The following is a 12,492-nucleotide window of genomic DNA, read 5'->3' as shown; positions in this document are numbered from 1 at the left end:
ACTTTTTCAATAAGATGGTCATATATAAGCAAAACTATCAGATTATATGATTCTATCGAGATGGACTTTAGAATCCCATAGGATTAGATCTGGTTTAGAAATTAATAGTCACCATATAGTCCAGTTTGAACCCAGTTCAGCATTATGGAGCCAACATTACTTGTTTATCCTCTTCTTTCCCTAGTTTGTGACAGACAAGGGTAGAATCTTTTCGCATGCATAGTACTGTATATCTGCAATATTCAAACATTATACTTCTCACAAAGCTTTACTTTGTGATACATACAAATTTGTTGGAACCACATAATAGAAACTATTTCTAGTTTACAACAGAAACTATATAACTATTAAAGTGAAAAGGATTGTCCAAGTTATTCCTGTCACCATGCATGATAATGTACTGTAGTACTTATTTATATATTACAAGAATAGAACAGAAGAAAAAATGCTCAGATCTTGTACAGATCCATATATTAATTGCAAGCAAAATGTATTTTGTGATCTTTTCTGAAACTAAGGGCCTATAGAAAATGCTTGTGAGGAAATATGAGAAATTGAAATAAAATCAATAAGAGGGCATTTCTAATTAGATAGATGAAAGATCAGTACTATTAATTATTAAATCTAATAATCCAGCAATAATTAACTCAGTAAATCTTAATGCTATTAGAGAATTATAATGAAAATCTAAGTATACAATTATAATAGTTTTGCATTTTATTTTTAATGAAGCATTGTTATGTGTTCTTTTTTGTTCTTTTATAAATTAAGGTTGCTGGTGAAGTTTCTAATCATTTATATAAAGTTTGGAAAAAGGTTTGTATCTAGACAAGCTGTGTAAGGAACTGTTACTTCAAGTCTCAAACTATTCCTTGGGATTTTGAAAAATGGTATTAAATTGCAGTTTCGAGACAATATATTGGAATGTGTTTTCCTGTGCAAAACAGATTTTTAAGCATATAGGAAGTCTTGCTACACAATAGACTGGGATGAATACATAATAATTACAATTTAGAACACAATGACGTTATCAACCTGGTTTAATCCAGATCATAGCCAACCAAAGTATTAGCTGTACTGCCAAAAATCAAAATTAAATTCTCATTGTGCTTTTATGAATGAATAAAGATCTCCCTCTTTCAAGGATTTGTAATGGTTAGTGAAAGATTTAATAGAAAGAGTGTTAAATGCATTATAAGGTATTAATTTACCATCAATTTGCACCTTATAATGATTGAATCAGATTCCTTTAATTTGATATATAATCCACCTTTTTGTTCTAGCGAGCACTGGATGCAGCTACAAAAATGTTTTGATCAATGCAACATTAATGTGGATGATATTGAATAATATTTTTGGCTTAACATGGACTCATATAATATATATGGGCACCCACGTGTATAAAAACCAATATCAGTTACAATATAGATGTAAATTATTTTTAATTAAAGAACATTTCTGTCCACATAAGAGACATATTGAATGACTGGAATGAAAAGTAATGCATCCATAACAAATTCCCTTGCATATTGAAAAAATATTTTAGTGTCATTAAATAGAATCACTTCCTGTTTTTAAAATCTCTTGTAAATAAATTAATCAGGAAACACAGTTTTTTTTAAAATAATGCACCTATTGGCTCAGTATATTTAGTTTGAGCTATATTCCTAATAAAATATCTAATTATTAAACTTTTTATAACTGTGAAGCTAATTAATAATAAGGAACAAAAGTTTATTTAAAGCTGAATGCAAAGATTCAGTTTGGTAAATAATTCAGATCATTTGAATTCACTAATGAAGCCAAATAAACCTGGTTTCTTGAGTCAAAGTCTCAAATTCAGAATCAGAACCAATTTGCATGCTCTTAATATTTTTATTATCAGTGATAACTATCATCTACAATCTGACATGTAATATTATATGTGAAGGGAGTTTATTTTAAATTAATTTAATTTGGTACTTATTCACTTCATGTGTTGGGAACTATCTCTCACATAATACACTGTGAATTGTCACTAAACTGCAATAAGCCTGAATTCCCCCTAGTGATGTGATCCGTGATGTTATTCCTTCAAACACAATTCTGATCTTTCACTGCTGTAAAACTAACACACACTGTCATCCCACTAATATTAATGTATTGTAGTTTTATATTTTATCTTGTACTGTTTGTGACTGTGCTGGTTGGTTTTAGTTTTTATTTTTATATTGGTGTTTTTATAATATCTCATTCCCTATATTTCAAACACATTTTAAAATATTTTAAAATATAAGGTGGCAACTTGTGAAAGCATAGAATCTTTACAGCCAGAAGATTGTGGCTTTAACACCGCAAGGGTATCCCTAGGATTGGAGCCAGTGGAACAGCAAATCAGACTTAAGAAAGAGATCAAGAGAGAAAAAGGAAACTAATACATGTGCCGTTGGGTAAAATAGAGGAAAATAGAAGTCTAGCTTCCAGGGATGGAGAAAAAGAGGAAATAATTTGTCGAGCATTCTCAATAACCAGTAATCTTGGTTAAATCAGTACATCTCAAGTAGTTGGGAAGCATAGATCTGAAATTTGCTGTGCTGATCAACACCAGAGAAATTAGATGATTGGTCAAGGTTAGTATGCAGCATCTTCTTATTTTTATGACTTTACTGCCCAAAGAGGACAAGCATTAATTTATCATTTATAAATGGACTATCATTTTAATTCTCCCTTTCCTGGCCATCATGGATAGAATATATGGAACTTGGATTCCATTAACATGTAGAGGTTTTTCTCTCCCTAGTTCTTGTATAATGGTATACTTCTCTAGGAAAAAAAATAACCCTACTTTACGATATAATAAAATTCTTAGTTTTGGAATCAATGCTGTTGAATTGATTTCTTTATAAATGCATATAATAATTATCTGAAGCAATGACACTGTTATTCTTGATTTGTAAGAGTAGAAAATAAGTATAGTAGTTCTGCTTTGAGTTTGCCATCAGATTTTGATATTTGAGAAAATACCAACCAACAGGGTATAAACTACTTTTGAAGCCAATTCATAGATGGTGTCTGTGAGATTATCATCTCAAAAGACCTTATCAAGGTACAATACTGAATCCTGGAAAATCTAAAGATGTATCCATACCTTCAACACATATCCTTTGGGGCAAAAGCAGTATCATACAAAGTACAGAAAAGAAGTAAGAAATAGAAAACAAAATAAATTAAATGCAAAGACAAAATATAGCCTAACGCCATGTTAAACTATATTTGGGGTGGGGGGATTCAGGGGGAAAACATCTCTACATAGCTTGTTAACCTTGCAAAACCATCTTTGCCTCCTCCCTGAGCATGCATTCTTTTATGCACTGCTTTTTGTTATTTAAACTTTTCCTCCTTTTCTTTCTCAGAATCCCATCATCGTTGTCCAGCCAGAACTTTTTTAGTCTTCTCTTTTTTTTCTGAGTTCATTCACATATTCTTCATATATTCATACCTAAACCACCCCATTAACTTTTCTTCACATTGGTCACTCATTTTTATATTTACATAATTTATTTTCATTCATCATCTATTCATTTTTGACCCTAGATGACACATGCATGCTTCAAAACTCATCCATTACCACCACATTCACATTATTATTTTTTGTTTTTTGTGACATAGCTAAGTATCACTTCCAGGAACAAAGACAGAAGCACACAATTGTATATCTTGATATTTACTTACTTTGACACACATTCACTCATGTCATCAAACTACATGTTACCTGTTATTTTCCTAAAAGAATATCCACATCCTCATCATTAATAAACATTTATCTACTTGTTCTAGTTTATGTATAACCTGTGTGTGTGTTCAAATATACACACACATTCACATTTCCTGCCAACATACCTCTAACATCATCACAAACATTCTTTGTACATTGATCCATAAATACATTAAATAATCCTTGTTTTTTTTTCTCTCTCTCTCTCTAGCTACTCAGTGTTTAATTATTTTCTAAAAATGCAAATTCATTCATGTTATACTTCCATCATATACTACTCTTAAGCCAGTTAGCAATAATCCTTCCACTCAATTTTCGTGAAAAAAATTCCATTATTTTATTCTACTTATCATATACTTTCTCTAAATCAAACTAATTTAATTATCTATCATTTGTTGGAAGAGCAAAAAGTACCATTCAGCTTGTACTTCTTTCAATCAGAATTCTGCCAAACCGATTAATTTTTCAAGCTGCTTCAGGGGAAAATAAATTCAAAATCTGATTCCAATCTTACTTCTGGCCTCCCAGCTTCAACCTGGGAATTAGATTACTGGATTCACTGGCAAGTCTATTTGTAATAAATTAAAGTATGAACAAGGTGATAGACCCAGTAAAACTGTGAGTTGTAGTCCCACTAGGCATGATGGCTAACTAGGTGGCTTTGGGCCAGTCATTCTTTCTCAGCCCAATTTACCTCACAGGATTGTTGTTGTTGGAAAAATAGGACGAGAAAGGATTATTGGTATGTTCATCATCTTGTGTATTTTTCCTAAACTTTGTAAAACAATGATAGATGCTGCTGGGAGTGAAAAGTGAACAAGGTCAACCTCACATTGAGACTGATCATCAGATGGGAATTAGTACATCAAACAAGATTTTTTTTTCTACCTAAACAATCATCTTCATCTGAGGGGAAATGATAATAATTGAGCATTCGCTGTAGCAGCTCCTCTTTGGAGTAGTTTTTCCTCTGTATTTCATATGGCTCCCACTCTCATAGCTTTCCAGAAGCAGGAAAAAAAATCTTTATATTTAGCCCCTACTTTATATAATTCTAACTTTTATTTTATTCATTATTTTAATAACCTTCATTCTGATTTTGCAGTCTGTTTTATTCTGCAAATTCTATAAGCTGCCCAAACTCTGCTTCTTCATTAGCAGGCATATAACTAAAATAAATAAATCTGTCTGTGGTGTATGTATTCAACCTTGTGACATTTTTGCTTCATGTGAGGGAACAATAACAGCATTCTTCTAGTCATCAAGCACAGCTACAGACTTGAGATACATGCTGAACAATCTTCTCCTTAAGCAAAAATATGTTAACATCTCTCCAGTTACATATTTTAACATGTCTCCAGTTACACTGTCAACATATGCATCCTTAAATTATTTTAACCTTCTCACAATATTTATGATTATTTTCATCATTTGGTTTTGCCATTAACATTTGCAGAATTCATTTCAATTCCACTGTTTGACATACCATCATGCTAATCTCTAATATACTTCTTCCATCTTCTGAAATAATATTTTTTCTTAATTATATTCACTATGCTGGAGGACCCTTGCGTTACCTTTTCTATCCACTTCCTAAAAAAATTTTTTTTTAAGTCTATTGTAATTTTTTTTGCACTTGCACTGTCTCTTTTATTCTAATAATTTGTTGACAACTATATTTTCTGCTATATATACATTGTATAATCTGATGGTTTCTAACTGTGGTGTAATTTGATTTGATTTTTACTGAACTTTTATTGTGATCAGTCAAGAGAATCATTATGTCCTTTTCCTGGTGAATGTAGATTCAGATGTGTCTTATTTGACGGACTTACATATGATTTTCTAAAAGCTTAGAAATGAGTCTGTCTATCACTAGTTATCTCAGTAAAGATCTCATAGGCAAGAAGTATAAACATATAAACTATAAACCTGATTAAATGGGTGCTCAGTGTGGTAATGGAAGAAATATGTCCATTGTCTAATTTTAGCATTTGTAGTTTTGCCTCCCAAAAGTGATTTCATTGATCTGCTCTGGCTGTGGCTATAGGCTGATCCTTGAGGGATCTGCTCTAATGGTTAATCATGAATTGGATAAATGTCATTTTTCACTGTAAGTTTTTGAAAACATTTTTTTTTATTTCTCTCTTTAGGCCTTGCTCCAGTTTCTCTTCTAACTCTTAAAACCTAGGAATAATGTTGACAGATTAATTGCCCTTTCTTATGTAGTTTCCCTATTTGCTAGGTGACAAATGGTTATTCAACCTGTTTATATCTGAGTCAGATCTTTAAAAATTCACCCACTCACTGAAATATGACATTAATGAAATCATGGTATTAATCTTCAAAGCAAATGTAAGTCATGGAAAACTATTCTTTTCATCTGAACAAAAAGACCTGCAGTCCTGTTATTTGTAATAGTAAATAACCTTAATGGAGCCTCCCCTGCCAATGTAAATAGTGCCTGAAGTGGATTTCCCTTATCTACTATAACCAAGAAGAGCCGAGAATAATCACTTTTTCCCCTAATGCTACTCGATCCTCCCTGAAGCTGGTGTTTACACTGCAAAAAGAATATCTGACTAATAATTGCCAACTATAGTATACTGTAGTTCCTCTGCTACAATTCCATTAAACTGCAATACCATTAAACTTGAAGATGAAATTATGCAAGGTTGATTTTATAACTATGACATTCCCATTTTGTAATTTCAGTTCACACAATTAGATAGTGTCATGTTCCATTGAAATCCTTCAGGACAAAATTATTTATAATGTTCTGTAAATATTAGTCAAGACCCTCAGGTTGGGAAATCACCTCTCTTTTTTTTGATTCCGCTTCAGTTTTCCCACTCAGCTTCAATTTCCCAAGTGTTCATCGATCAGCGATCATTTTATTAATTCCATCATTAGAATAGTCAAGGAATCACTGCTTTCAAAGGGAAGAAAATGATTAGTGATTATGCCTGCTAGCATACTCTTAGTGTGTTTTTTGAAAATCCGGTTTTCATTTTCCATTTTCAAAAGATTCATTAAAAAGACAAAAGCAACATGTAAAACTCATGTATTCTAAGATAAAGTAGTTCTGGTAACTACTATGCAACTAACATCACTCCCTTATAATTAATCCCATCTCAGCAGTGTCTTTCATGTAACTAATTGTGTTGATAATCCATCATCTTGTAGATTGGTAGTTTCAAATATGTCTGGTCCATGCCTTTAGTATCTGTTATGGCTACTGTTTTAGTCTGCTACTGTGATGTGAATCATAAATAAAATTTCCACAACAGATCCATAATACACATTCATTTGCATAAAGACATTTTCCTAACATTACTGGTTAGCAGTCATATATCCAATTTCTTTTATATAGATTGGAATTTGGAACTCAAACCGTGGCCTTAATATGACTAACAACAATAAAGACCGGTCTACCAATATAACAGATTCACTAGCAAACCGGACACTCATAGTCACTACTATTTTGGTAAGTTCTGGCATATTTTCTGGTTAGTTTTCTTTGCTTTTCTTACAGGTAATATTTGCTTTGCTGACAGCCTATGTGTATTTTTTAAAAAGACATTTTTTTATTAATCACAAACTTTTATTACAGATGGTCTCAGTACAATGTGCTGTAGTACCAGCATCACAAGAATCGGGAATTTAAGTAGTGTAAGCATAAACCCTTGTAGATGTCACACATACAATTTAACAGCACATATACTCTGAGGTAATCATCTAAATCTTGTCACAGATGAAATTCTTCTATATTTTATAAACCCCATATTCCTGAAGCCTATGTTCCTATTTTTCTTCCTAACTTCATTGTGTTTCCAAACAATTTTAGCCAAGTTCACTTATTTGCTTAAAGCAAATGCATTATAACATAGAAGGAGTGCTTGAGTGTATGATGAAATGTGTTCGTGTTTAATTTAAAAGCCAAGTTTGAGAAACCAATCTTGAGAAGAAAATGAAAAGAAATAGATGTGTCCGTATTCTACCTCTGAACAATAGTGGATATACAATATATATAAAATTGAGGTTGACAGTCTGATGCCCAGGAATATCACTGGTTGCTATGTCTCTTTAAAAAAACAACAAAGAATGTTAAGATGGTAAATAACTCATAAATTACTTAATTCTTGAAAGATTTTCATATATAGTATGCTCTCGTTATACTTTGGCTATTTTAGAATTTAACAATTTTATTTATTATGTTTTTAAAATGTTTGAAACATTGCATGAAATGACTCAATGGTATCTTGGTCCTAAAAACATATAACTAACTGCAATGTCAAGATGAATCTATCTAAAACAGCAAGTTTAGATTCATGAAAGATCAGCAATTCTTAATTATTATTATTATTTTCTTATCACTGGAAGAACTGACAAATTAATGTAGGATTTTTCATGTTATTTACCAGGGTGATATGGTTGCACCTTAATGTGAGTGAATGACACATGCTTGGGCAACAGTACATCCTAATATCACAATAATAATATTAATCTTAGAAAATAATATCTCAGTGTTTCCTATTTAATTACCTGCTCCATACACTGTACAACTAGGCAGGAAACCTCAAGGTGGTTTTGAGTATGGAGTTTTCTCTTATTTAATAATTTGGGTCTAAATTACCATACTGTGATCCTAGCAACTGTATGATTTAGTACATCCTAAGTTTTTCAGTTATTTGTTTTTAATATGTGAATGAATATATTGAGCAGTGAATCCTTGCAAACTGGTTTCCTTTTTACTATCTTAATCAGATTTAGCTATGGGATGACCTCAGAAAACAAATCAAGCTAGATTTGTTTTACTGTTTTACATAATTGATTGAGATAAAATGTTGAAATTAAGCTAAGCATCTGTACATTTTAGCATATCACTAATCTTTTTCTGTTTTCAAAAATAGCTGGTTTTACGAATGTCTTATGTATTTTTATACAGGAAGATCCCTATGTCATGTACAAGAAATCTGACAAACCTCTCTACGGTAATGATAGATTTGAAGGTTACTGCCTGGATTTATTGAAGGAGTTATCAAATATTTTAGGCTTCATCTATGAAGTAAAACTAGTATCTGATGGAAAATACGGAGCCCAGAATGACAAAGGAGAATGGAATGGAATGGTTAAAGAACTCATAGATCATGTAAGATTGAATTGTCATCTTGGTCATTCTTTTCAGCTTGCATTGATCACTAACAGAAACATATAAACTACTAGACCTCCATACTTCTTTTTCCTCTATAGGTTAAGTACCTATTTGATACAAGAACAAAATTAGAATGGAGAGATTTTTTCACAGAAAGTCTGCAATCTTAAAAATTCACCTGCAATACGATTCCCTTACTATGAGCCAAATTATCATATGATAATTAGTAAAGCAGGTATTTAAAAATTCTGAACATTCTGCACCCTTAACTACAGATATAGAAGGAAGAAATGGCTGATGGCTACTTTTCTTCCAATTTTATTCACATTAATGGTTTATATTCCTTGCTTCTCTAGATCAGAGATGATCAAAAGGTTGTCTTTCATATCTTGATGGACCACGACTCCTATCATCCATCAGTTTTGACCGCGATCCTTATAGTTGAGTTAACATTTGGGAAAGAGAGGCTATACTCACTCACTGAGCATAATGTTTTGTATTAGCTCATTCTGTACAACATGAATGTACCGTTAGAACACAGACGAAACAGCCAACTAATATATGGACTAGGAGGACATGAAAAACTGTAGAATCAAATCTAAGTAAATTACACTTTAAATTTATATTTCTATAAGAAGATTTCTCTTGAAAAACATCACTTTTGGAATCTCTCAGAGTTTCACTTTTCCTATTACACTTAATGGATTCTGTATACTCAATGTTTACCAAGAGCACTTCATCATAGCAGCTCAAGAGCCATCTAAAAGGATGAAACACTAAATCATATACAGTAATCATAAAAATACATTATTTACAAAGCGTTCTTGCGCTATATGTTTTTGAATAAATAAAAAGAAGATAAGTGTGTCTTCTTACAGTGTTTTTCTGAAAGTAAGATCCCCTAATACAATGGAACGTACTGCTGAATAGACAAGTATACTATAATGTTGCACATTTCTGTTTCTTTCTCAACAACCTTTAATGAGAAAAACATTTTTGTTTGAAATTTATTGACCTATACTGATGCTTGAGAGAGTAACTGACACAATAAAAATATATTTATTTGTTTCTACAGTGGAAATGAGTAGATAATTCTTCAATTTGTATTCCCAGAAAGCTGACCTGGCAGTTGCTCCCCTCACTATTACCTACGTAAGAGAAAAAGTAATAGACTTTTCAAAGCCATTCATGACGCTGGGAATCAGTATTTTGTACCGGAAGCCGAATGGCACAAATCCTGGGGTTTTCTCATTTCTAAACCCTCTTTCTGCTGATATTTGGATGTATGTGCTGCTAGCCTGCCTGGGAGTCAGCTGTGTGCTCTTTGTCATTGCACGGTGAGTTTAAAGGCCCCACTTGTGTAATAGCAAAACACATGCATTCCTCTGAGTGATACCTCTGGGCATGTAAATTATTCTTGGTTCAGAAATGATAATCTAGTTACATTTTCTGCATCACTACCCTCTAATAATGTGAATCTGCCAAGCTGGATACAGTAAAAGCAAATAATGGAAGGGAAAGAATTTGGGAAGCTATTGGAGTGGCTGCAATCTATGCAGAAAGAAAGGAAAGAGGCCTGCTGGATCAGTGACAGTAGCTAGTTCAGCTTTCATTTCCTGCCAGAAGGCAGACAATTGAAGGTTCAGTTAATTTCTTTGTACCCTTTTCTGGGTTCCATTCTTTGTATTGGCTAGTTTTTCAGGTTAACACTTTATTTGGTGGTTTTCAAATTATATTCCAAGGAACCCGTAGATTCTCTGGATCAGGGGTCCCTAACCTGGGATTGCAACCAGGCTGCGGAAACAGCTGGTGAGCGTGTGCCCGCCCACATGTACACATCCTCAGTTGCACAAGAAGTTGGCAAGTGCATGCAGGCACACACCATTTATAATATGCATGCCACATGTGCAAATGGAGCTCTGTGTGCACACACATGCTTGCCAGCTGCTGGCGCAGAACCATCCCCTCTCCATCCCACACTGGTCTGCAAAGCAGGAAACATTGGGGAACTCTGCTCTGGGTGGATGACAGATATTTCTAACCCAAAGCCTGAGAGATATCCCATGGTAATAAGGCACGTTGTGATTTTGTGATCTTTCATATTTGGTCTAACTGTTCTTGCCTCTCATAACAGAAAAGAACAAATATATCATGCCAGTCCAGGTGGAAGATGTTTGTATAATCTGTCTCTGTCTAGCTTTGGCACTTTTTTTTTCATTACTTCTCCCTATATACCTCATGTTCTCCTTAACTCAAGAGAGAGAGAGAGAGAGAGAGAGAGAGAGAGAGAGAGAGAGAGAGAGAGAGAGAGAGAGAGAGAGAGAGAGAGAGAGAGAGATCAGGCAGAATTTTTTATCCTGATAAACTGAACCTTTAACAAAATGCGAAGTCCATCTTGAAAATGTATTGCTATGGACAGATTTTCAAAGATTAAAAGTTTGAAGGCTACTGAATAAATATGGATAAATAATTTTAACAGCACTGAAGTGATTGTAAAAAGCACAGGTACTATCAAGCTATTATTTTTGGGCAGACCAAACTGCATATTTCATGTAAGGCAATGAAAGAACAGTTGTAACAAAATATCTCATACCAATATTCTGCTTAGCGTTATGTGTCAAAAGCAAGGCAGGTAGTGAATTAATGCCTTGATTTTCATGCAAATCTGACACAATGCTCTTGAAAACTACCATTTGCAGCAATAAATGCTTATGAACTATGCTCACTGTACTGTGAATCACAGATTTGACTATTTGTAAATCAACAACTTTGGAATGACTAATAACCATCTGATCACCATTGCCAGATTTTTTCCCCCTGTGTAATGAGGCAAAACTGAAAACTACTCTGTTTTCCCACTGCGAGAAAGATGGATAAAAATCAGCTACCTGGAACCTTTGCTAACAAGGGCTTGATTCCACATTGAAGAAGTCTAAAATGAATAATAATCTCAAAAGGTTGCCATGCCAATTTGCAGAACACTTTGGACATCTAAATTGCTTCTTACAAAGTGTGTCCTGGCAAAGATAGGAATTTTCCAAATAGACATTTTTTCATGGCATGGGCATGAAAAGTATTCATTAAAAGCTTCACTTGCCATATTTCTGAGTGGGTTTGGGGATATGCAAATACTGTCCAAAATGTAAAACTGGTATATCTAGCGTTTTCTTCCCTTTCAATAATGGATACAGATTTGATCATTTTACAGTTTTCATTAAGATGAGAAAAGTATTCAATGAGGCCCAATTAGAAGCATTCACACTCTTTTCATTCTTATTTCTAAATGTTATTTTTAATTATCTTCATAGTTAAAAGATTTGTGCTTATATTTCTATGACGTAGCTACAGAACCAAACAAGGCAGCTTTTGCTTATGATACTTTTATTCAAGGATTTCTCTGTTACCAAGTTTCTTAGTATATTTAATAGCCTCATCCTTCTTGTGGAAGCTGTTTTCTAAAGGTCCTTCATTTCTAGCCCTTTATATGAATTTTGAATTCTGTTTATAGAAAGAAGTATCGAGAAATGGAAAATAAAAGTATACTAATAACACATATATCTTTGGCATATACATTTTTTCTACT

General features: G+C 33.1%; 1 protein-coding gene across 4 annotated transcripts in view; it reads left to right on the top strand.

Annotated features, from left to right (window-relative positions):
- Positions 1-12,492, top strand: part of GRIK1 (glutamate ionotropic receptor kainate type subunit 1) — a 150,486-nt gene that overhangs the window by 107,213 nt on the left and 30,781 nt on the right. For 3 of the 4 annotated variants that reach the window (XM_081950644.1, XM_081950645.1, XM_081950646.1), the window contains exons 9-11: positions 7,128-7,241; positions 8,703-8,906; positions 10,023-10,246. In XM_081950644.1, coding sequence (XP_081806770.1) covers positions 7,128-7,241; positions 8,703-8,906; positions 10,023-10,246 — 542 coding nt within the window. Of the gene's footprint in view, positions 1-771; positions 817-7,127; positions 7,242-8,702; positions 8,907-10,022; positions 10,247-12,492 lie in introns of all 4 variants that reach the window. The other variant, XM_081950643.1, reaches the window with a different exon arrangement.

This window comes from Natrix helvetica (genome assembly GCF_964273705.1).
Source record: "Natrix helvetica genome assembly, chromosome: 4".
Lineage (NCBI taxonomy): Eukaryota > Metazoa > Chordata > Lepidosauria > Squamata > Natricidae > Natrix > Natrix helvetica.
Note: the sequence above shows the minus strand (reverse complement) of the source record. Positions and strands in the feature narration are given on the sequence as shown.